Source organism: Callithrix jacchus, chromosome 5 (assembly GCF_049354715.1).
Source record: "Callithrix jacchus isolate 240 chromosome 5, calJac240_pri, whole genome shotgun sequence".
In the NCBI taxonomy this organism is placed as follows: domain Eukaryota; kingdom Metazoa; phylum Chordata; class Mammalia; order Primates; family Cebidae; genus Callithrix; species Callithrix jacchus.
This window is the reverse complement of record NC_133506.1, coordinates 78,371,221-78,395,571: the sequence shown is the minus strand read 5'-3', so window position 1 is coordinate 78,395,571 and position 24,351 is coordinate 78,371,221. Positions and strand designations below refer to the sequence as shown.

At 43.9% G+C, this 24,351-nt stretch overlaps 1 protein-coding gene across 27 annotated transcripts in view; it reads right to left on the bottom strand.

Annotated features, from left to right (window-relative positions):
* Window positions 1-24,351, bottom strand: part of DNAH9 (dynein axonemal heavy chain 9) — a 422,325-nt gene that overhangs the window by 86,629 nt on the left and 311,345 nt on the right. For 24 of the 27 annotated variants that reach the window (XR_013535589.1, XR_013535590.1, XM_078373042.1 and 21 more), the window contains 3 exons: window positions 19,015-19,134; window positions 16,178-16,366; window positions 12,767-13,002 (listed from right to left, as the gene is read on the bottom strand). Coding sequence is in view for 24 of the 27 variants with exons in the window: in XM_078373042.1 (XP_078229168.1) it covers window positions 12,767-13,002; window positions 16,178-16,366; window positions 19,015-19,134 (545 nt within the window). In the remaining 3 variants the exon portion in view is untranslated. Of the gene's footprint in view, window positions 1-2,824; window positions 9,250-12,766; window positions 13,003-16,177; window positions 16,367-19,014; window positions 19,135-24,351 lie in introns of those variants that run through there. The other 3 variants (XM_078373047.1, XM_078373057.1, XM_054255867.2) reach the window with 3 other exon arrangements.

Here is a 24,351-nt window from a genome sequence, read left to right as displayed (position 1 = left end):
GAGGGACTTATATGATCTAATACTAAGTATCTTATATATTTTGACAATATAGAAAGGCTGAAAGGACAGCATAGACCAACAAGTTAGCAATGTTTTTGAAAGATGAATTATAGAAGTTTTTACTTGTTTATCATTATTATTATTATTTTTGTAACTCGTACCCCACCCCCTCACTTTTCTTTACGATGATACATTACCTTCGTAATGAGAAATACCACAATAAATGTTACTAAATATAAAAGTAAATAGGGGGTGGTATAGTATTAGATAAATAGAAAAGAATAATGAACCTATTTAATAAAATAATTTAATATATAGTAAAATGACATCTTTAATTAATTGAGGAAAGAATGGAAATTTTAATAGATGGTACTGAAACAATAGCTAACCACTTGGAAAATTAGTCTGTACCACATATAGCTTAAAATATATTTAAATTGATTGGATTTCTTTTTTTTTTCTTTTTTTTGAGATGGAGTTTCGCTCTTGTTACCCAGGCAGGAGTGCAATGGTGTGATCTCGGCTCACCACAACCTCCGCCTCCTGGGTTCTAGTGATTCTCCTGCCTTAGCCTCCCGAGTAGCTGGCACTACAGGCATGCGCCACCATGCCCAGCTAATTTTTGTGTTTTTAGTAGAGACAGGGTTTCACCATGTTGACCAGGATGGTCTTGATCTCTTGACCTCGTGATCAACCTGCCTCAGGCTCCCAAAGTGCTGGGATTATAGGCGTGAGCCACTGTGCCTGGCAATTGATTGGATTTCTATGTAAAAAGAAAACTCATAAAAAACTCAAACAATGGGCCAGGCCTGGTGGCTCATGCCTGTAGTCCCAGAACTTTGGGAGGCCAAGGTGGGGTGATTGCCTGAGGCCAGGAGTTCTAGACCAGCCTGGGCAATATAGTGAGACACCCTTTCTACAAAAATACAAGAATTAGCTGGGCATGGTGTTGCACACCTGTAGTTCCAGCTACTTGGGAGGCTAAAGTAGGAGGACTGCTTGAGCCCCAGAGGTTGAGGCTGCAGGGAGCCATGATTTCACCACTGTATTCCAGCCTGGGTGACAGAGTAAGACCCTGTCTCAAAACAAAACAAAACAAAACAAAACAAAACAAAACAAAACAAAACAAAAAATGTAGGTGATTATTTTAAAAATTCTTGGAAAGACTCCTCTAGGCATTATTTATAGAATAAATGGCTGACAACTCTGATCAAATAAAAACTAAAATAAAATGAACTGTAGTAGGTAAAACCTCACAAAATTAAATTGTTTAAAAAGTAATGGAGCCAGCAGGGTGTGGTGGCTCAAGCCTATATAATTCTAGAACTTTGAGAGACCAAGGCAGGCAGATCACTTGAGGTCAGGAGTTTGAGACAACCTATCCAGCATGGTGAAATGCTGTCTCTACTAAAAATATAAAAATTAGCTAGGCGTGGTGGTATGTAAAACCCCACAAAATTAAATTAAAAGACAAATGAGACACTTGAACAAATTTTCATTCATATGATGAAAGAAGACTATACACATTATACATAATGCAACATTTCTATTCAAATAACATACAACAAATCTAGAGAACCACCCAACAGGAAAGTAGTTAACAGACATGAACTAAGAATTGATTGAATGCATTTATTAAGGGCCTAGAGTGTGTCAGGCAGTGTTTCAGACACTAGGGACACAGCAATGAGCAAAAAGAACATACATCTGCCTAAAATGCATTATTAGTCAACTGGAAAAGAATATTTTAATTAAAGTTTGGGGAGAAGGCCAGGGTTGGATTATGATGTCACTGAAGACTCAAATAAAAATATATCATATTGACTGGGCTTGGTGGTTCATGCCTATAATCCCAGTAATTTGGAAGGCTGAGGTGGGTGGATCACCTGAGGTTAAGAGTTCGAGACCAGGCCGGGTGCGGTGGCTCAAGCCTGTAATCCCAGCACTTTGGGAGGCCGAGGCGGGTGGATCACGAGGTCAACAGATCGAGACCATCCTGGTCAACATGGTGAAACCCCGTCTCTACTAAAAATTACAAAAAAAAATTAGCTGGGCACGGTGGCGCGTGCCTGTAATCCCAGCTACTCAGGAGGCTGAGGCAGGAGAATTGCCTGAACCCAGGGGGCGGAGGTTGCGGTGAGCCGAGATTGCGCCATTGCACTCCAGCCTGGGTAACAAGAGCGAAACTCCGTCTCAAAAAAAAAAAAAAAAAAAAAAAAAAGAGTTCGAGACCACTGGGCAACATGGTAAAACCCTGTCTCTACTAAAAATACAAAAATTAGCCAGGCATGGTGGTGCATGCCTGTGATCCCAGCTACTTGGGAGGCTGAGACAAGAGAATTGCTTCAACCCGGAAGGTGGAGGTTGCAGTGAGCTGGGATAGTGCCACTGTACTCTAGCCTGGGCAACAGAGTGAGACTCCATCTCAAAAAAAGAAAATCTATCTCTCTATTTATCTATGTATATATCTATATATCATGCCTTTGTATTGATTTCTCAACAAAGTTTGCTCTATAAGATAAATAATTCTAATATTTAATATTTGCTCTGTTTAACTATTTTTATTATTTATTTATTTTTCAGTATTTTTTAAAATTGCATTTTAGGTTTTGGGGTACATGTGCAGAACATGCAAGACAGTTGCATAGGTACACACATGGCAGTGTGTTTTGCTGCCTTCCTCCCCTTCATCCACATTTGGCATTTCTCCCCAGGCTATCCCTCCCCAGCTCCTACCCCCTGCTGTCCCTCCCCTATTCCCCCCAATAGACCCCAGTGTGTAGTACTCCCTTCCCTGTGTCCATGTGTTCTCATTTTTCCTCACCTGCCTATGAGTGAGAATATGTGGTATTTCCTTTTCTGTTCTTGTGTCAGTTTGCTGAGAATGATGTTCTCCAGATTCATCCATGTCCCTACAAAAAACATGAACTCATCATTTCTGATTGCTGCATAATATTCCATGGTGTATATGTGCCACATTTTCCCAATCCAGTCTATCATCGATGGACATTTGGGTTGGTTCCAGGTCTTTGCTATTGTAAACAGTGCTGCAATGAACATTCGTATGCATGTGTCCTTATAGTAGAACGATTTATAGTCCTTTGGATATATACCCAGTAATAGGATTGCTGGGTCAAATGGAATTTCTATTTCTTAGGCCTTGAGGAATCGCCACACTGTCTTCCACAATGGTTGAACTAATTTACACTCCCACCAACAGTGTAAAAGTGTTCCTATTTCTCCACATCCTCTCCTGCATCTGTTGTCTCCAGATTTTTTTAACGATCGCCATTCTAACTGGCGTGAGATGGTATCTCAATGTGGTTTTGATTTGCACCTCTCTAATGACCAGTGATGATGAACATTTTTTCATTCATATGTTTCTTGGCTTCATGTATGTCTTCTTTTTCTTGACATGGAGTTTTGCTCTTGTTACCCAGGCTGGAGTGCAATGGTGCGATCTCGGCTCACCACAACCTCTGTCTCCTGGGCTCAGGCAATTCTCCTGCCTCAGCTCCTGAGTAGCTGGGATTACAGGCATGTGCCACCGTGCCCAGCTAATTTTTTGTATTTTCAGTAGAGATGGGATTTCACCATGTTGACCAGGATGGTCTCGATCTCTTGACCTCGTGATCCACCCGCCTTGGCCTCCCAAAGTGCTGGGTATGTCTTCTTTTGTAAAGTGTCTGTTCATATCCTTTGCCCATTTTTAAATGGGCTTGTTTGTTTTTTTCCTGTAAACCTGTTTGAGTTCTTTGTAAATTCTGGATATCAGCCCTTTGTCAGATGGGTAAACTGCAAAAATTTTTTCCCATTCTGTTGGTTGCCGATTCAATCTAGTGACTGTTTCTTTTGCCATGCAGAAGCTGTGGAGTTTGATTAGGTCCCATTTCTCTATTTTGGCTTTTGTTGCCAGTGTTTTTGGTGTTTTGTTCATGAAGTCCTTGCCTACTCCTATGTCCTAGATGGTTTTTCCTAGATTTCCTTCTAGGGTTTTTATGGTGCCAGGTCTTATGTTTAAGTCTTTAATCCATCTGGAGTTAACTTTAGTGTAAGGTGTCAGGAAGTGGTCCAGTTTCTGCTTTCTGCACATGGCTAGCCAGTTTTCCCAACACCATTTATTAAACAGGGAATCCTTTCCCCATTGCTTGTTTTGTTTTTGTGTTGCCTCCGATGCCTCTGTTCTGTTCCATTGGTCTATATCTCTGTTTTGGTACCAGCACCATGCTGTTTTGATTACTGTAGCCTTGTAGTATAGTTTGAAATTCGGTAGTGTGATGCCCCCCGCTGTGTTCTTGTTGCTTAGAATTGACTTGGCTATGCGGGCTCTCTTTTGGTTCCATATGAAGTTCATGGTGGTTTTTTCCAGTTCTGTGAAGAAAGTCAATGGTAGCTTGATGTGGTTAGTGTTGATTTTGTAAATTACTTTGGGCAATATAGCCATTTTCACGATATTAATTCTTCCTAACCATGAACGTGGAATGTTTCTCCATCTGATTGTGTCCTCTCTGATTTCATTGAGCAGTGTTTTGTATTTTTCCTTGAAGAGGTCCCTTACGTTCCTTATGAGTTGTATTCCTAGGTATTTTCTTCTTTTTGTAGCGATTGCGAATGGCAGTTTATTCTTGATTTGGCTTTCTTTAAGTCTGTTATTGGTGTATAATGCTTGTAATTTTTGCACATTGATTTTATATCCTGAGACTTTGCTGAAGTTCCTTACCACTTTTAGGAGTTTTTGGGCTGAGGTGATGGGGTCTTCTAGGTACACTATCATGTCGTCTGCAAATAGAGACAATTTGGCTTCCACCTTTCCTATTTGAATACCCTTTATTTCTTTTACTTGCTTGATTGCTCTGGCTAGAACTTCCAGTACTATATTGAATAGGAGTGGTGAAAGAGGGCATCCTTGTCTAGTGCCGGGTTTCAAAGGGAATGCTTCCAGTTTTTGCCCATTCAGTATGATATTGGCTGTTGGTTTGTTGTAAATAGCTTTTATTACTTTGAGATACATTCCATTGATACCGAGTTTATTGAGGGGTTTTAGCATAAAGGGCTGTTGAATTTTGTCGAATCCCTTCTCTGTGTCAATTGAGATAATCATGTGGTTTTTGTTTTTTGGTTCTGTTTAGGTGGTGAATTAAGTTTATAGACTTGCGTATGTTGAGCCAGGCTTACATCCCTGGGATGAATCCTACTTGATCATGATGGATACGTTTTTTGATCTGCTGTTGCAATCGGCTTGCCAGTACTTTATTGAAGATTTTTGCATCTATGTTCATCATGGATATTGGCCTGATGTTTTCTTTTCTTGTTGGGTCTCTGCCGGGTTTTGGTAACAGGAAGATGTTGGTCTCATAAAATGATTTGGGAAGGATTCCCTCTTTTTGGATTATTTGGAATAGTTTCAGAAGGATTGGTACCAGCTCTTCTTTGTGTGTCTGGTACAATTCGGCTGTGAACCCATCTGGACCTGGGCTTTTTTTTTGTGAGGTAGGCTCTTAATTGCTGCCTCGACTTCAGACCTTGTTATTGGTCTATTCATAGTTTCGGCTTCCTCCTGGTTTAGGCTTGGGAGGACACAGGTGTCCAGGAATTTATCCATTTCTTCCAGGTTTACTAGTTTATGTGCATAGAGTTGTTTGTAATATTCTCTGATGATGGTTTGAATTTCTGTGGAATCTGTGGTGATTTCCCCTTTATCGTTTTTATTGCATCTATTTGGTTGTTCTCTCTTTTCTTTTTTATCAGTCTGGCTAGTGGTCTGTTTTGTTGATCTTTTCAAAAAACCAGCTCTTGGATTTATTGATTTTTTGAAGGGTTTTTCGTGTCTCTATCTCCTTCAATTCTGCTCTGATCTTAGTTATTTCTTGTCTTCTGCTAGGTTTTGAGTTTTTTGGATCTTGCTCCTCTAGCTCTTTCAATTTTGATGATAGGGTGTCAATTTTTGATCTCTCCACTCTTCTCATATGGGCACTTATTGCTATATATTTTCCTCTAGAGACTGCTTCAAATGTGTCCCAGAGATTCTGGCACGTTGTGTCTTCATTCTCATTGATTTAAAAAAACTCCTTTATTTCTGCATTCATTTCATTGTTTATCCAGTCAACATTCAAGAGCCAGTTGTTCAGTTTCCATGAAGCTGTGTGGTTCTGGATTAGTTTCTGAATTCTGAGTTCTAACTTGATTGCACTATGGTCTGAGAGACTGTTTGTTATGATTTCAGTTGTTTTGCATTTGCTGAGGAGTGCTTTACTTCAAATTATGTGGTCAATTTTAAAGTAGGTGTGACGTGGTGCTGAGAAGAATGCATATTCTGTGGATTTTGGGTGGAGAGTTCTGTAAATGTCTATCAGGTTTGCTTGTTCCAGGTCTGAGTTCAAGCCCTGGATATCCTTGTTGATTTTCTGTCTGGTTGCTCTAATATTGAGAGTGGAGTGTTAAAGTCTGCCACTATTATTGTGTGGGAGTCTAAGTCTCTTTGTAAGTCATTAAGAACTTGCCTTATATATCTGGGTGCTCCTGTATTGGGTCCATATATATTTAGGATCATTAGCTCTTCTTGTTGTATCGATCCTTTTACCATTATGTAATGACCTTCTTTGTCTCTTTTGACCTTTGTTGCTTTAAAGTCTATTTTATCAGAGACGAGAATTGCAACTCCTGCTTTTTTTTGCTCTCCATTTGCTTGGTAAATCTTCCTCCATCCCTTTATTTTGAGCGTTTGTGTATCCTTGCATGTGAGATGGGTTTCCTGGATACAGCACACTGATGGGTTTTGGTTTTTTATTCAATTTGCCAGTCTGTGTCTTTTGATTGGTGCATTTAGCTCATTTACATTTAGGGTTAATATTGTTATGTGTGAATTTGATACTGCCATTTTGATGCTAGCTGGCTGTTTTACCCGTTAGTTGATGCAGATTCTTCATTTTGTTGATGCTCTTTAGCATTTAGTGTGATTTTGGAATGGCTGGTACTGGTTGTTCCTTCCTATGTGTAGTGCCTCTTTCAGGAGCTCTTGTAAAGCAGGCCTGATGGTGACAAAATCTCTGAGTACTTGCTTGTTCACAAAGGATTTTTTTTTCCTTCACCTCTGAAGCTCAGTTTGGCTGGATATGAAATTCTGGGTTGAAAGTTCTTTTCTTTAAGATGTTGAATATTGGCCCCCACTCTCCTCTGGCTTGTAGAGTTTCTGCCAAGAGATCTGCTGTGAGTCTGATGGGCTTCCCTTTGTGGGTGACCCCACCTCTCTCTTTGGCTGCACTTAGTATTTTCTTCTTCATTTCAACCCTGGTGAATCTGACGGTTATGTGCCTTGGGGTTGCTCTTCTTGCGGAATATCTTTGTGGTGTTCTCTGTATTTCCTGGATTTGAGTGTTGGCCTGCCTTGCTAGGTTGGGGAAATTTTCCTGGATAATATCCTGAAGAGTATTTTCCAGCTTGGATTCATTCTCTTCGTCACATTCTGGTACACCTATCAAACGTAGGTTAGGTCTCTTCACATAGTCCCACATTTCTTGGAGATTTTATTCATTCCTTTGTGCGTTTTTTTCTTTAATCTTGGTTTCTCGTTTTATTTCATTGAGTTGATCTTCGGCTTCTGATATTCTTTCTTCTGCTTGGTCAATTCAGCTGTTGAAACTTGTGCATGCTTTGCGAAGTTCTCATGTTGTGTTTTTCAGCTCTTTCAATTCATTAATATTCCTCTCTAAGTTATCCATTCTTGTTATCATTTCCTCGAATCTTTTTTCAAGGTTCTTAGTTTCTCTGCATTGATTTAAAACATTTTCTTTTAGCTCACAGAAGTTTCTTATTAGCCACCTTCTGAAGTCTGATTCCGTCATTTTGACACAGTCATTCTCCGTCCAGCTTTGTTCACTTGCTGGTGAGGAGTTTTGGTGCTTTGTAGGAGGCGAGGTATTCTGGTTTTGGGTCTTTTCCTCCTTTTTGCGCTGGTTTCTTCCCATCTTTGTGGATTTATCCACCTGTCGTCTGAGTAGTTGCTGACTTTTCGATTGGGTCTCTGAGTGGATACCCAGATTGTTGATGATGAAGTATTTCTGTTACTTGGTTTTCCTTGTACCAGTCTAGTCCCTGTGCTGTATGACTGCTGAGGTCCACTCCAGGCCCTGCTTGTCTAGGGTGCACCTGTAGCAGCTGCGGAACAGTGAGGGATGCTACCAATTTCTTCTTCTGCTATCTTTGTCCCAGAATGATGCCCGCCGAATGTCAGTCTCATCAGTCCTTTTTGTGGTGACTCTTTGGATATACAGTGGTCAGGGAGCTGCTTGAGGAGACAGTCTGTACCTTATAGGAGCTCAAGTGCTGAGCTGTGAGCTCTGCTGTTCATTCAGGGCTGTTAGGCTGCTACGTTAAAGTCTGCTGGAGCAGAACTCATAAAACCCCTTTTTTTTCTTCAGATGCTCTGTCTCCAGGAGTTGGGGCTTTCTTTATGAGTGTCCGTTACACTGTCCTGCCCAGCTAGGAGGCAGTCTAGTCAGTATTTACCTGCCGAGTCTCCACCCTGCTGGCGTGGGGTCTGCCATGTTGCTGCGGGCTCCACCCTGCTGCCGTGGTCTCCACCCGGCTGCCACGGGCTCCGTCCTGCCACGGAGTCTCTCTGTTATGGTGGGTTGCCTCGGCAACGGCAGGCTGCGTCAGCAATGGGAGTGTACCTCAGTAGGGGCGGATTGCCTCGGTAATGGCGGACGCCCCTCCCCCACCGAGCTGCACTGTCCTGGGTTCAGCTGTGCCTGCAGTGAAACTCTCCACCTGGAGCATTTCGAATCACCATTTTGTTTGTCCCTGTGGGGTGAAACCCACTAAGCCTGCTCACCTGGCTCCCTGCCTCAGAGTGCTTTTTTTTTTTTTTTTTAAGTTGAATGGTTGACTCTCTCCTAGGTGTTTCAGTCACCTGCTGTTACGGCTCCGGGATCTGTGTGATTTCTTGTGCAGTGACCCACTGCGCTGGCTCAAACGCCGCTTCCCAGGAATCTCCTGGTCTGGCTCACTGTCCAAGTCCCATTTAATCAGATGGATATGCTAATCTGCCTTCCCAAGTCTCAGACTGTCGGTTTAACAGGGCACCCGGACCAGTGTATTTTGTGCGGAGTGTTGCGGAGTGACACTGCACTGCGGCACCGGCCCAAGTGGCCACACCAGCCAAAACAGCTGTGTTGGCATCCCCTGTCTCTCCTACACCTGGGTATTTTCCCGTTCTGTGGGCAACAAAGATCCGTCTGCAAATCGGGCTTCAACTCACCCTCTGTGTGTTCACTGAGAGCTGCAATCCTCAGTTGCTCTTACCGCGCCATCTTGAATCCTCCACCTTAACATCAAATCAAACATATAATGTTAACTATTATTTTTAACATTATATGTTTGATTTGAACAATCCCGCGTAATCTGGACCTCTGTAGAAGCATGCTTGGGACATGAGGCCAGAGCAATAAAGCTTACTTTGGTGGCTGTGAGCTAGAGTGGATAAATCTTAGGTTTCTAAGTGAGGATGGCCCGGGTTCAAATAGTGCCTCCATTACTTTTTTTTGAGATGGAGTTTTTGCTTTTGTCCCCTAGGCTGGAGTGCAATGGCACAATGTTGGCTCATTGCAACCTCCACCTCCTGGGTTCAAGCGATTCTCCTGCCTCAGCTTCCTGAGTATCTGGGATTACAGGGGCATGCCACCATGCCCAGCTAACTTTTTTATTTTTAGTAAAGACAGGGTTTCATCATGTTTGCCAGGATTGTCTTGAACTCCTGACCTCAAGTGATCTGCCAGTCTTCGCCTCCCAAAGTGCTAGGATTACAGGCTTGAGCCACTGTGCCCGGCTGCCTCCATTCCTTTTTAAACAAAGTAATTAATTTATTTGAATTATGGTAAAATGTACATAATAAATAATGTACCATCTTTTTTTTTTTTTTTTTGAGATGGAGTCTCATTCTGTCACCCAGGCTGGAGTGCAGTGGCGTGATCTTGGCTCACTGCAACCTCTGATTCCCAAGTCCAAGTGATTCTCCTGCCTCAGCCTCCCAAGTAGCTGGGAGTATGGGTGCACACCACCACACCCAGCTAATTCTTTATTTTTTGTAGAGACAGGGTTTTGCTATGTTGGCCAGGCTGGTCTCAAACTCCTCACCTCAGGTGATCCTCCCACCTCGGCCTCCCAAAGTGCTGGGATTACAGGCATGAGCCACCACACCCGGCCTAATGCGCCATCTTAAAGTGTACAGTTCAGTGGCTTTAAGTACACTGTTGTGCATCCATCACCATCATCCATTCGCAGAACTGTTCTTGCAAAGCTGAAACTCTGCACCTGTGAAACACTAACTCTCCATTCCCCTCTCACTTCCAGTCCCTGGCAAATGCTATTCTACTTTCTGTCTCAGTAAATTTGACTACCATGGGTACCTTGGATGAGAGGAATCATACCACATTTGTGTTTTTGTCACCGGCTTATTTTTCTTTGCATAACACTTTAAAGACTCATTTGTGCTGTGGTATGTGTCCAGTTTTTTTTCTCTTTTTTTACTTCAATTTTATTTTATTAGTATTTTTTTCTTGAACAAATTTTTTACTTTTAATTTTTGTCAGTACAAAGGTGTATATATTTATAGGGTACCTGAGCTATTTTGATACAAGAATGCCATGTACAATAATCACGTCATGGAAAATGAGGTATCCATGTCCTCAAGCATTTCTCCTTTGTATCACAATCTAATTATACTCTTTTAAGAACTGTTTTCCTGAAGGGCATGGTGGCTCACGCCTATAATCCTGGCACTTTGGGAGGCTGAGTCGAGCGGGTCACGAGGTCAGGAGTTCGAGACCAGCTTGACCAACATGGTGAAACCCCGTCCCTACTGAAAATAACAAAAATTAGCTGGGCATGTTGGCACATGCCTGTTAGTCCCAGCTACTCAGGAGGCTGAGGCAGGAGAATCACTTGAACCTGGGAGGTGGAGGTTGTAGTGAGCCAAGATTGAGCTACTGCACTTCAGCGTGGATGACAGAGTAAGACTCTATCTCAAAACAAAACAAAACAAAAGTATTGTTTTCCTTTTAAGGCAATAATATTCCACTGCGTGTGTACATCACATTGTTTATCCTTGTTTTTTTTTGAGATGGAGTTTCGCTCTTGTTACCCAGGCTGGAGTGCAATGGCGCGATCTCGGCTCACCGCAACCTCCGCCTCCTGGGTTCAGGCAATTCTCCTGCCTCAGCCTCCTGAGTAGCTGGGGTTACAGGCACGCACTACCATGCCCATTTTTTTGTATTTTTAGTAGAGACGGGGTTTCACCATGTTGACCAGGATGGTCTCAATCTGTTGACCTTGTGATCCACCCGCCTCAGCCTCCCAAAGTGCTGGGATTACAGGCTTGAGCCACCGTGCCCAGCCTGTTTATCCTTTTATCTGTCAGTGAACACCTGAGTTCCCTTCACTACTGCCTATGTTGAACAGCACTGCTATAAACACTAGTGCAAAATTTCCATCACTTTAAAATGGTGTACTCCTGGGGAAATTACTTAACTTTTGTGAACCTCTGCTTCCTTGGGTGTGAAATGGAACCAATAACCTTACTGGTTATTACCAATGGGTTATTAATCTTATTAACTGTGTGGATTAAGGAAGGCATTTGAGATAAAATCCCTAACACCAAGACTGACGCATATCAACCTCCCAACGAATGATGTCTGCTTCACTTCTTCTTCCACGTTGCCCCATCCTGTTTCCCCAGGTGTCCTAATGACTCAGAACAGGATAAGTATGGAAACTGCAAGCCTAAAATGAAGGGATACCTGAGGGATGCTGAGGCCCAAGCCGCTGGAGCTTGGTGGGTGCTGGCCAGACATTCTCTGTGCCCTTCACATCCCTTCACGTGATAACTTTCCCACAGATAAGTCCAAAGCCACATGGCAGGTACCAAGAGCTCTGACGGTTTCATAACTAACTCAGCTGCTCCACGAGACCTAATGAAATGTCCAATTGTGCCTCAGGAGGAGAGTTTAGGTCATTCTATGTGGCTCTAGAGCAGAGATAGAAATAGTGAGTAGAGGAGAGATAAAGAAAGCAGCTTTTGGCTAAGAATGAGAAAGACTTGGCCGGGCATAGTGGCTCTCACCTATAATCCCAACACTTTGGGAGGCCGAGGCAGGCAGATCACCTGAGGTCAGGAGTTCGAGACTAGCCTGGCCAACATGGTGAAACCCTGTCTCTTTTAAAAATACAAAAAATTAGCCGGGTGTGGTGGCAGGCACCTGTAACCCCAGCTGCTTCGGAGGCCAAGGGAGGAAAATCGCTTGAACTCAGAAGGCGGAGGTTACAGTGAGCCGAGATTGTGACATTGCACTCTAGCCTGGACAACAAAAGTGAAACTCCATCTCCAAAATTTAAAAAAAAAAGAGAGAGAGAGAGTAAGGAAGGCTTTATAAAGCACAGACCTGTGTGACAATGGGATGTGAGGCTTGGGGAGGAAGTGTTTGAGGGGCAGTGGTGATGAGAGGATGGAGTTTCTTCACCAGGGATGGTGACGAAAGGACCCCAGAATGGGTTAGGAGGTTGCAGCACATGATTTCTGATGGGGATGAAAATCAAAGACTTAGTACCCAGGCATCTTTCATTGAGCTGTTTGCAAAAATGGGAGGAGAAACCTGAGAAGCCTCATGGAGAGAGTGTACAAACCATTGAATGAGGCTTAAAATCTGCTCATGATACGTACATTTTCCTGCACAAATGACTAAAGTGGGAACTTTCATGCTCACCCACTTACCCTTTCTGACCAATCTGCGTGACCCGAAGATCTTCACCGTATTTATTCTTGATCCATTTGATGCCTTGTAGCTGAGGGTCAACTATGAGTGGCCAGCGCTCACAGTTGATGAGGATGGTGGCATTCTCTATGGATATGCGGTCAGCTGGGAGGCCCTCGTTCTGCCAGGTAGCCACGTCAGCATCATCCATCAGCATCCTTAGGGGGTCCAGGGTTGGGGTGACTGGAATGGGAGTCTGGTGAGGAAGAAACACCACCCCGTGCTCAGAAAAGAAGAAGGCATTCTCAGCTGGGGGTGAATGCATAGTTTCTCACGAAATGACACATCTCCTTTAAAAGCAAGATCAATATCCCACTGAAGAATGCTTTTCTGGCTGTGTGATTATTTCTGAAAGCAGGCTCTATTAAAGTCCTGATAGCCTTTTTTCCCCCTCTTCATGGATGGACAACTGCAGAAATTCAGCTCGTGTGGCTGATTCTTCGTTTTTTGTTATCTTTACCTAAATCAATTCTACTAGATTATCTGTATTTTAACCTATGACCTCCTGCACGCTCTTACCCATGTTAACAGTGGTATTTCTCTGCTATATGTCTGTGTTATTTATGTGCACGCTGTGAACCAGCACCAGCTCCCATGCCTAGTTGGTTTGCTCCTGTCTGTACCAGCCAGCACAAACCACTCTTTCCTCTCGTCTGTTTCACCAGCTTCCAAAAGGCTGGATAGGTTTTCTTTCCCCTTTCCCCAAACACTTTCCCCTTTCCCCTTTCTTTCCCCTTTCCCCTTTCTCCCAGGCTGCATGCAGGACTTTTCCCTGCAAATCCGCCTGCTGGTACCTGTGGGGATTTCCCTGCAAATCCGCCTGCTGGTAAATGTGGCTAGCATTTATCATTCTGAGAACTTGCCTGTGGCCTCTCTTGAGCCCCTTCCGGGCTCCTGTGTATACCTTAGACACTTTCTTTTTTGCTAGCCTTTCTCTGCTCTGCTGCTTAATTTTTTTTGAGATGGAATCCCGCTCTGTCACCCAGGCTGGAGTGCAATGGCATGATCTTGGCTCACTGCAACCTCCACCTCCCAGGTTCAAGTGATTCTTCTGCCTCAGCCTCCTGAATAGCTGGGATTACAGGAGTCTGCTACCACACCCAGCTAAATTTTTGTTTTTAGTAGAGACGAGGTTTCACCATGTTGGCCAGGCTGGTCTTGAACTTCCAACCTCTGTGATCTACCCGCCCTGGCCTCCCAAAGTACTGTCATTACAGGCATAAGCCGCCACGCTGGGCTCACTTAATTGCTTTATAGGCTATCTTTTTCATTGATGACCGGTGTATATATATATATTTTAATTAAGGGAACATTCATACACAATAAATTAACCATTTTAAAGTGCACAATTCAGTGGCATTTAGTCCATTTACACATTATGCAGCCATTAGCTCTACTTCCAAAACATTTCATCATCCCAGATCTCATACTCATTCAACAGTCCCCCCTGATTTCTGTCTACCAGAAATCAGCTCATGGAAACTATGAATATGTTTTCTGTCCCCTTGGATTTTCTTATTCTGGATATTTACTATAAATGGAATCCTACAATATGTGACCTTTTGTGTCTGGCTACTTTAACTTAGCATAATGCTTTCAAGGTTGTTAGACAAATAACCTTTAACCCCTTCATCTTACTCCTCTCTCAAATTTGTTTGGCTCAGTTATCCCAGGGAAACCTCTCCACAGCATCTTCCATCCTCTTAATTGTATCTACCAAGGGCACAGACAGCCAGTTACAGCATCCAGCAAGACTCTGAAGGGAAATCATCTCCTTGGGGATTCTTATCTCGGACCAGAAATGTGTTCCAATATATTTTTTCCCTTTGTAATCTCATGCATTCTATTTTACATGCTCAAAACCATTACTCTGAGAAGGAATCCATAGGTCTTACCAGACTGCCAAAGAAGTCCTAAGAAGTCAAACAAAGCCAGAAAAATCCTCACTAAGCTGCTACTGAGCTCTTCATCTTCATTCACTCAGTTAATGATGTTCCTTCAACAACTTCCTTTTTTCCAAAAGTGTTTAGGATGAGTAAAATAGCTGCTTAATTTTTTGTTTATTTGCTAGTACTGTAACTTTTTTTTTTTTGAGATGGGTCTTGCTGTCTCACCAGGCTGGAGTGCAGTGGCACGATCTCAGCTCACTGCAACCTCTGCCTCCTGAGTTCAAGCAATTCTCCTGCCTCAGCCTCCCAAGCAGCTGCTACTACAGGTGCGCGTCACCACACCCAGCTAATTTTTGTATTTTTAGTCGAGACGGGGTTTCACCTTGTTGGCCAGGATGGTTTCCATCTCCTGACCTTGTGATCTGCCTGCCTCAGCCCCCCAAAGTGCTGGGATTACAGGCATGAGCCACTGTGCCCGGCCATTGTAACATTTTTAAAACTACTGTTTAGCTAATCGTCAGGTGAGCAGGGTTTTATGAGCTGATCTGGGAAAGCAACCGTCACTATATTCTAAGCTTCCACTTACAAATAGATTTGGAATACAGCTTTTACCTTCTGTTGTGAAATCTGGGGCTGACTTTCATGAGCCTAATCTCCTCCACTGGACTGTGAACTTGCCAATGGTATCCCGATCTTGAACGCTTTGTGTGCCCCCGTATGGTGGAGTAGCAGGACACCCTTAATACACAGGGAGTATGTGTGGGTTGCTATGAGTGATGTGAAAGCGCCAGGAAAATACTAGGACTTCTTCTGATGATCAGGTCCAGGTACAACTTTGAATTTCCTTTAATGGAAAACCAGTATTTCCCCACTTCCCAGTTCATTAACGCTGGGGTGAGTGATGTAAGGGGGTGGGTTGGGAGTAAAATTCACCTAGCCTCATGAAGAGGACAAGCTGCACAGCCCACATAAGAAGCATGTGAGCAGCTGTTCATGGGATCACGCAGGACAGAAGCCGACGAAGGGTATCTGTGAGTCATAGGCACAAGCTGTGTAGCTTTGGGGCTTAGTGACAAGGTGCAATGAAGGATCTGGGAAAGGGAATTTCCTCTGACTGCTCCCATGAAGTCCGGCTCTGGAATGGGAAGATCAGAGAGGAAATTGGATTGTTATTTTGCTTCTTTCTCCCAGGTTTTACAGCTTTAAGGATTGCTAGGAGACAGCCTGTGGGGTAGAGGACTAGTGTCCCCATGGAGGACTGCATTCAGAGGTGAGATACTGTCTCCAGGTGTCCTGGAAGGCAGCAGGCACCAATGCAAGGCAGTGTGGAAGGACATGGGTATGCAGATTTCACACCTGGCACTCAGGGGTTGGTGGGGGTGAGTGTGCAGGAGGACACCAGAGGATGTGAATTATGACCGTCCTGTCTTCTCATTGGTGCCAGAGGCTGATGTGATCGGGAGAAATTCAGGCCATATGTACCTTCAGCTGGCTCAGGTAGGGCCTCCAAGTCCCATCCATGAGGCTCTGCCGGTATTTCTTTGTAAAGAAGCCAAGGTAGGAAATGAAAGCTGTTATGAGTAGAATGTCTCCACATAACGTCTGTTCCTGCTGTTTGAAGTTCTGCACAGCTTCTGCCCATCTCACGTTTTCAGAAGCGAGTCCTCCAACCTACCATGTCAAAAGCCAGAGAGCAGAGGAGGTGTGTTACTCAGCAGGCTGTAGAGCCGAGATTCCATCATGGAGAACGCCCACTGCATGCTTCATAGCAGGAAGACGCAGAACATCACTTACATGGCCCTTTCCATCAATGGGGACTTGCATTGCCTGCAGCAAACCTTTCAGTACACAAGCTCCCATTCTGTATCATGCATCATATGAGCCACGGAAAGATGACAGGGCTTGACTCTGCTCTTTCTATGTGTGGAGACTGATACCACCCAATCAGAAGGTTGTTGAGAGGATGAAGTGTAATCATGCATGTTTATTATTTAGCACAATGCCTGGTCTGTGAAACATGTTAGAAAATTAGGTACTTCTTTCTCCCTTCCAAATACTGGGGAAATGAAAATAAACAAAATCGAGTCCATGCCCCATAAATAATACACAGCGGGCAAAGAGACAGACATGCTAATTGAGACACAGAGAAGTATGGTAAGGTCATGGGTGTGTACAAAGTCCTGCCCCGCCAGCCCTCTTCTGGTTGGTACAATCTCCCTGGGAGGAGAGCTATCCATTCTACAGAGGACTGTGAGTGGTATGGCAGAGCTTAGCTTCTGTGTTAAGACTCAGCCTTTATTTTTTCTTTGAATGATAACATCATAGAATGTCAGAGCTGGGATAGACTTCAGGGATTTTCCAACCCAGTCATTCCCATGCCTGTTTTCAGATTACACAAAGGTCAGAAAGTCCAAGTATCTCACTAGAATCTCTAGGTCGGTAGAGACAGGGGTGGCTTCAGAACCTGAACATCCTGACTCCTAGAGCAGAGTGCCACACTGCTTCCCACAAGAACTGACCCCAAAAGTGCTCCTGCCAGGCAGAAAAGGCTGTGCTAAGTTCGGAAACCAAGAAGGGAGCTGAATGGAAGGCAGGCCAGCTAGAAGATCTGGAGGGCTTCTTGCATACTGGCAAAGAGTTGCTCTTCAGCTAAAGTGATCATCTCAAAGCTACATGGAAGCTGGTCCAGTGACAACTGCACAGACACACATGTGGGTATGGCTGGTCTTCATTACATCACAGCTCAGTTCAGTGATGGCTATGATTTTCTGCTCCCCAGATTAAAATCTGGCTTCGTTGTATAATTCAATGGTGGCTGGAATAAATGTCAACAGGTGTGGATTGTACTTCCTTCCCTGGTGAGGAGGGTGCTATAAAGTCTCTAGCTTGAAGAGAAATCACATCCATTGGACTCTGCTTTGCAGAGTCTTAGCTGATATATGGGATGAGAGATATGACCCATGGGGAATTTTAAAAGGCCACCAATTCTTTGACATTCCTGTCATTAAGAGTTGTTATCTGTGCTCCTTGCCCTTTAATCTGTGACAGCTTTGACCTATAGAGTACAGCAGAAGTGATGCTGTGCCAGTTTTCAGTCCCAGCCCTTAAGATATTGGGACTTTCCACTTCCTGCCTCTTGGGACACTTGCCCTTGATTTGCTGAGTTACTGTGTAAGACGTCCGACTACCCTGCTAGAGAGATTGTGCATGGAGAGGCCCTGAGGCTACATAGAAAGAGAGAGAGGCCCAGCTGCACCCTCCTTTCCAACCATCCCTGCCAAGGTGCCCAGCATGTGGAGGAAGTCGTGCTGGGGCCTCCAGCCCAGCCACCAGCTGAATGTACTGAGTGACCCCAGTCATGACCACATAGAGCAGGAGACCTGGCCAGCGGAACCCTGCCCTCAACAAACTTGTGAGATGTAAAGAAATGGCTATTGTGCAAAATCACTAACTTTTGGAGTGATGTGTTATGCAGAAACAAACATTCATAACACAAGCACTGCTGCCCTGACCTTCAGACTTGTTTTCCCAGGAAGACCAGAGTGTGTGTGTGTGAGTGTGTGAGTGAGTGTGTGTGTGTCTTCTGAAACACTCAGGGTCAGTTGGTCTCATTCTTTTCTGTTTCTATCTCAGTTTCTAATCTTGGCCACACCCTTATTTATTTATTTATTTTTTGAGACCGAGTTTTACTCTTGTTGTCTAGGCTGGAGTGCAATGGTGTGAAATTGGCTCACTGCAACCTCTGCCTCCCAGGTTCAAGCAATTCTCCTGCCTCAGCCTCCTATGTGGCTGGGATTGCAGGACCCTGCCATCATGCCCGGCTAATTTTTTGTATTTTTAGCAGAGGTGCAATTTCATGTTAGCCAGGCTGGTCTCAAACTTCTGACCTCAAGTGATTCACCTGCCTCAGCCTCTCAAAGTGCTGGGATTATAGTCATCAGCCATCGTGCCCAGCCTTATTATGAAATAGTACATAGATAGGAACATCACAGTTTGCCTATAGCATGCCATCTTTGTCTCATAATGCTTCCTCTGGTCAATAAACATGAATGTAAGCTCGTGCACATCCTGCAGGGGCTGCCTGATAGATCCAGCGCTCCCATCCTCCTAACCATGTCTGTAAGAAATGCCTTTGACCAGATCGAGGTTTATGCATCCACATTTTCCTCAGGGCTCAATTCCTGCATTTCAGCACATTTTAATACTTCCTCCCCCAAGTCAAAGTGCTGTTGTGCTGTGCTCATCTATCTTGCACCTCCAAGGCACTTGACAAGCCTGCTAATATAATTACAGTTCAGGCTGCTGCAGCTCACACTCACCAGGCGGTTGGCAAGGGAGATGGTGCCTGCGGTCACTTCGGCTTCTTGCTGACATTTGAGTTTGTCTGCTGTTGCTTTTTCAAACTTGGCTGTGAGCTTTGCCAGGTTTTCATTAAGGTGCTGTTTAGGAAAGAACACAAGGACTGTCAGTCATTTCAGCCCATGTCACTGCCAGTGCACCTTAGATGATGGTGCGCACGGAGGTGATTCTGAAGGAAGCACTCTGTGGGGCATTCTTACGGGACCAGGGAAAGCAAGGCAGAGAAGGAAATGAAGGCACATTCAGAGATATCTTAGGCAGCATCCTAGCAAGGACTTCATCTTGATCCGGCAGGGGCAGTGTGGCATGGACAGCTGGAGATGTCCTGCTCCCAGGTGAGAAAGCTGACCTTCCATACCCCACCACTGTAGTTGTCAAGGTGTTGAAAGCTACAAGGTGTGAGGGATGTGGAGGGGGAGAAGGGTGCATATGTTCTGCCTCTGCTTATGTTGGAGAAAAATAGATTCCAGTAGCCTGACAAAATGGTGCAGGTTCTGCTTTTAGAAGCAACAAATGTGATGTGTGCTATTAGAACACATTAAAACTGGGGTTAGCATGAAAATGCTCAATAGGAACCCAAGTGGGTCAGGGAGGACTACTGACAGGATCTGCTGCAGCTGGTCTGAAGTTGGGCTGTCCGGAATCAAAGTCCTCCTCTGGCTCTAAGGTCTTAGAAGTACAAGGTAATGGCTGGGTGCGGTGGTAATGCCAGCACTTTGGGAGGCCAAGGCAAGTGGATCACCTGAGGGCGGGAGTTCGAGACCACCCTGACCAACATGGAGAAACACGGCCTCTACTAAAAATACAAAATTAGCTGGGTGTAGTGGCGGACGCCTGTAATCCCAGCTACTTGGGAGGCTGAGGCAGGAGAATCACTTGAACCCAGGAGGTGGAGTTTGCGGTAAGCCAAGATTATGCCATTGCACTCCAGTCTGGGCAACAAGAGAGAAACTCCTTCTTAATAAAAAAAGAAAAGATAAGATAAGAAAAAAGTACAAGTAACTTTTACTTAACCTCATCTAGCCTCTCCCATTATCACAATGTCCAGGAACATAAAAAAGACATAATTTAAGTTTTTAAAAAATATATTAAGAATTTAAAATGGAAGAACATAGCCTTTGTCATCCTCCGAGTACATATTTTCACACATAAAGACATGTGGACACACAGCAGACACCTCCAAATGCATCTCATGTCTGTGCAATAACTGGGGTCCAGGCTGCTTTGTTGGTCATTACTAAGGCACAAAAGAAGTCAATTTAGGGCCAAGTTTAAACATCCAAGCAGTTTAAAAAGCAGGTGGTGAGCCATTTAATTAAGGATGGCAGACTGGCCATGCTCATTTACCTCCTTCACTTCCCAAGACTTCTCTAAAATGATTATGAAGCAATTAAAATAGTCATAAGCCCATAACACCAAGAAAATGGGTGACAGCCATTTAGAGAGTTAGGGAGTCCAATGGATTTGCGGAGGACCACCCTGATGAAGGAGGGGAGACTGCTGGAGCAGGACAGAGGACACGACAACTTAGAGTTGGCCGTAGCTCACCAAAGGGGAAACTGATCAGCCTATGGAGCCCTATAAAAACTGGAGACTTCAGAAATGTCAGGTGTGATTGAAAGAGAAGATGAAAATAGGAGGGTTAATTGGAAGCCTATTGATTCTTGCCCCCATATCTCCATCCACATGCCAAGTATGCAATGGAAAATGAGGCACCTGTGTCACCACATAAGAAAGTGAATAGAGGCAGAGAATAAAGGTGCCACATGCTGGCATTTAGGATGTATACAGCACAACTCATCAGATCTTGAAAACAAATTCTACCAGTCAACCAGCTCTGCCCCTGCCTATAGACCTAGAATTAGCTTTTGATCACTACTCTTGTAAACATGAAAGGACAAGAAGAGATTTAATGAAAGCCTAGATTAAGTTAAACAAGATGAAAAAAATGACCTAGGAAGAAGAAAGGAAATTTTGGTAACAACAAAAACAGCAACTGCAACAACAAAGCTAAAACGTTTCACAGTTTCTCAGAGAGATTCAAGATGATTCATCCACAAAACAAGAACAGGATGTTATTAAAATAAAGAAAGAAACATATATGGAAATCACTATTGTTGTTAATATAAAAAATAATAAAATCAAGGGAAAGGTTAAGAGATGAATTTGAGAAAATTTCCTAAAAAGTATAAGAAAACAAACAGCAACAAGAAGATGGGAGAAAATATACAACTGATATAGGAGGTCCATCATCTGACCGAGATACATTCCAGAAAATAAGAGTAAAAATAAACAGAAGGGAATTTACCAAAGAAATAATACAAAATAATTTTCTAGAGCTGAAGAAAGTAAATCTTTACATGCCAAGAACAATATAAAAAAAGAATGATAGCTACGCACATCAATGTAAAGTTTCAGACACCACGGAGGGGAGAAAAAGAAGATGGTGCGGTAGGTGCAACTCAGGATTGCAGCTCTCAGTGAAGGCGCAGAGGGTGAGTCCAAGAGCATTTCCAGATGGATCTTTGTTGCCCACAGAACGGGGAAATTCCCAGGTGTAGGAGAGACACGGGACGCCAGTGCAGCTTTTTCAGCTGGCACGGCCTTTTCGGCCGGCGCCGCAGCACAGCGGCACTCCACACAAAATGCACTGATCTGGGTGTCCTGTTAAACTGGCAATCTGAGATTTGGGAAGGCAGATTAGCATATCCATCTGATTAAACAGGACTTGGACAGTGAGGTAGACCAGGAGATTCCCGTGAAGTGATATTTGAGCCAGCACAGTGCGTCACTGAACAAGAAGTCACACAGATCCTGGTGCCCTATCAGCAGGCGACTGAAACAGCTGGGAGAGTCAACTGTTCAACTTAAAAAGAAAAGAAAAGGGCTCTGAGGCAGGGAGCCAGGTGAGCAGGCTCGGCGGGTCCCACCACCACAGGGACAAACAAAACGGCGATTCGAAATGCTCGGGGTTGAGAGTTTCACTGCGGGCACAGCTGAACCCAGGACAGCGCAGCTCAATGGGGGAGGGGCATCCGCCATTACTGAGGCATTCACCCCTACTGAGGTACACTGCCATTGCTAATGCAGCCTGCCATTGCCGAGGCAACCCACCATAACAGAGAGACTCTGCCAACAAGGTGGAGCCCACACAGCAGGGTGGAGCCCAGGGCAACAGGGCGGAGCCCACGACAGCAGACCAGAGCCCAGAGCAGCAGGGTGGAGCCCACAGCAACAGGGCAGAACCCGCGGCAGCAGGGCAGAGCCTTGGGAGGCAAATAGTGACTAGACTGCCTCATAGCTGGGTAGTACAGTGCAAAGGATACTCATAAAGAAAGCCCTAACTCCCCGAGACAAAGCATCTGAGGGAAAAAAGGGGTTTTATAAGTTCTGCTGCAGCAGACTTAAATGCACCTGCCTAACAGCCCTGAATGAACAACGGAGCTCACAGCTCAGCACTTGAGCTCCTATAAAGTACAGACCATCTCCTCAAGCAGCTCCCTGACCCCTGTACATCCAAAGAGTCACCTCAAAAAGGACTGATCAGACTGACATTTGGCGGGCATCATTCTGGGACAAAGATAGCAGAAGAAGAAACAGGTAGCATCCCTCACTGTTCCACGGCTGCTACAGGTGTACCCCAGACAAGCAGGGCCTGGAGTGGACCTCAGCAGTCGTACAGTGGAGGGGCTAGACTGTTAGAAGGAAAACTAAGTAACAGAAATAATTCATCATCAACAATCTGGGCATCCACTCAGAGACCCAATTAAAAAGTCAGAAACTACTCAGATGACAGGTGGATAAATCCACAAAGATAAGAAGAAACTAGTACAAAAAGGAGGGAAACACCCAAAACCAAAACATCTCGCCTCCTACAAAGGACCAAAACTCCTCATCAGCAAGAAAACAAAGCTGGACAAAGAATGAGTGTGATGAAATGATGGAATCAGACTTCAGAAGGTGGATAATGAGAAACTTCTGTGAGCTAAAAGAACATGTTCTAAATCAATGCAAAGAAACTAAGAACCTTAAAAAAAGACTTGAAAAAAGATTCGAGGAAATGATAACAAGAATGGACAACTTAGAGAGGAATATGAATGAACTGAAGGAGCTGTAAAACACAACATGAGAACTTCGCGAAGCATGCACAAGTTTCAAAAGCCGAATTGACCAAGGAGAAGAAAGAATATCAGAAGTCAAAGATCAACTCAATGAAATAAAACAAGAAACCAAGATTAGAGACAAAAGTGCAAAAATGAATGAACAAAGTCTACAAGAAATGTGGAACTATGTGAAGAGACCTAACCTACGTTTGATAGGTGTACCAGAATGTGACGAAAAGAATGAATCCAAGCTGGAAAATACTCTTCAGGATATTATCCAGGAAAATTTCCCCAACCTAGCAAGGCAGGCCAATATTCAAGTCCAGGAAATACAGAGAACACCACAAAGATATTCCGCAAGAAGAGCAACCCCAAGGCACATACTCATCAGATTCACCAGGGTTGAAATGAAGGAGAAAATACTAAGGGCAGCCAGAGAGAAAGGTCGGGTCACCCACAAAGGGAAGCCCATCAGACTCACAGCAGATCTCTCAGCAGTACTCTACAAGCCAGAAGAGAGTGGGGGCCAATATTCAACATCCTTAAAGAAAAGAACTTTCAACCCAGAATTTCACATCCAGCCAAACTGAGCTTCAGAAGTGAAGGAAATATAAAATCCTTTGTGAACAAGCAAGTACTCAGAGATTTTGTCACCACGAGGACTGCTTTACAGAAGCCCTGAAAGAGGCACTACACATAGAAAGGAACAATCAGGACCAGCCATTCCAAAAACAAACAAAATGCTAAAGAGCATCAACAAAATGAAGAATCTACATCAACTAATGGGCAAAACAGCCAGCTAGCATCAAAATGGGAGTATCAAATTCACACATAACAATATTAACCCTAAATGTAAATGGACTAAATGCACCAATCAAAAGACACAGACTGGCAAATTGGAAAAAAACCAAAACCCATCAGTGTGCTGTATCCAGGAAACCCATCTCACATGCAAGGATACACAAAGGCTCAAAATAAAGGGATGGAGGAAGATTTACCAAGCAAATGGAGAGCCAAAAAAAAAAAAAAAAAAAGCAGGAGTTGCAATTCTCATCTCTGATAAAATAGACTTTAAAGCAACAAAGGTCAAAAAAGACTAAGAAGGTCATTATATAATGGTAAAAGGATCAATACAACAAGAAGAGCTAATGATCCTAAATATATATGGACCCAATACAGGAGCACCCAGATATA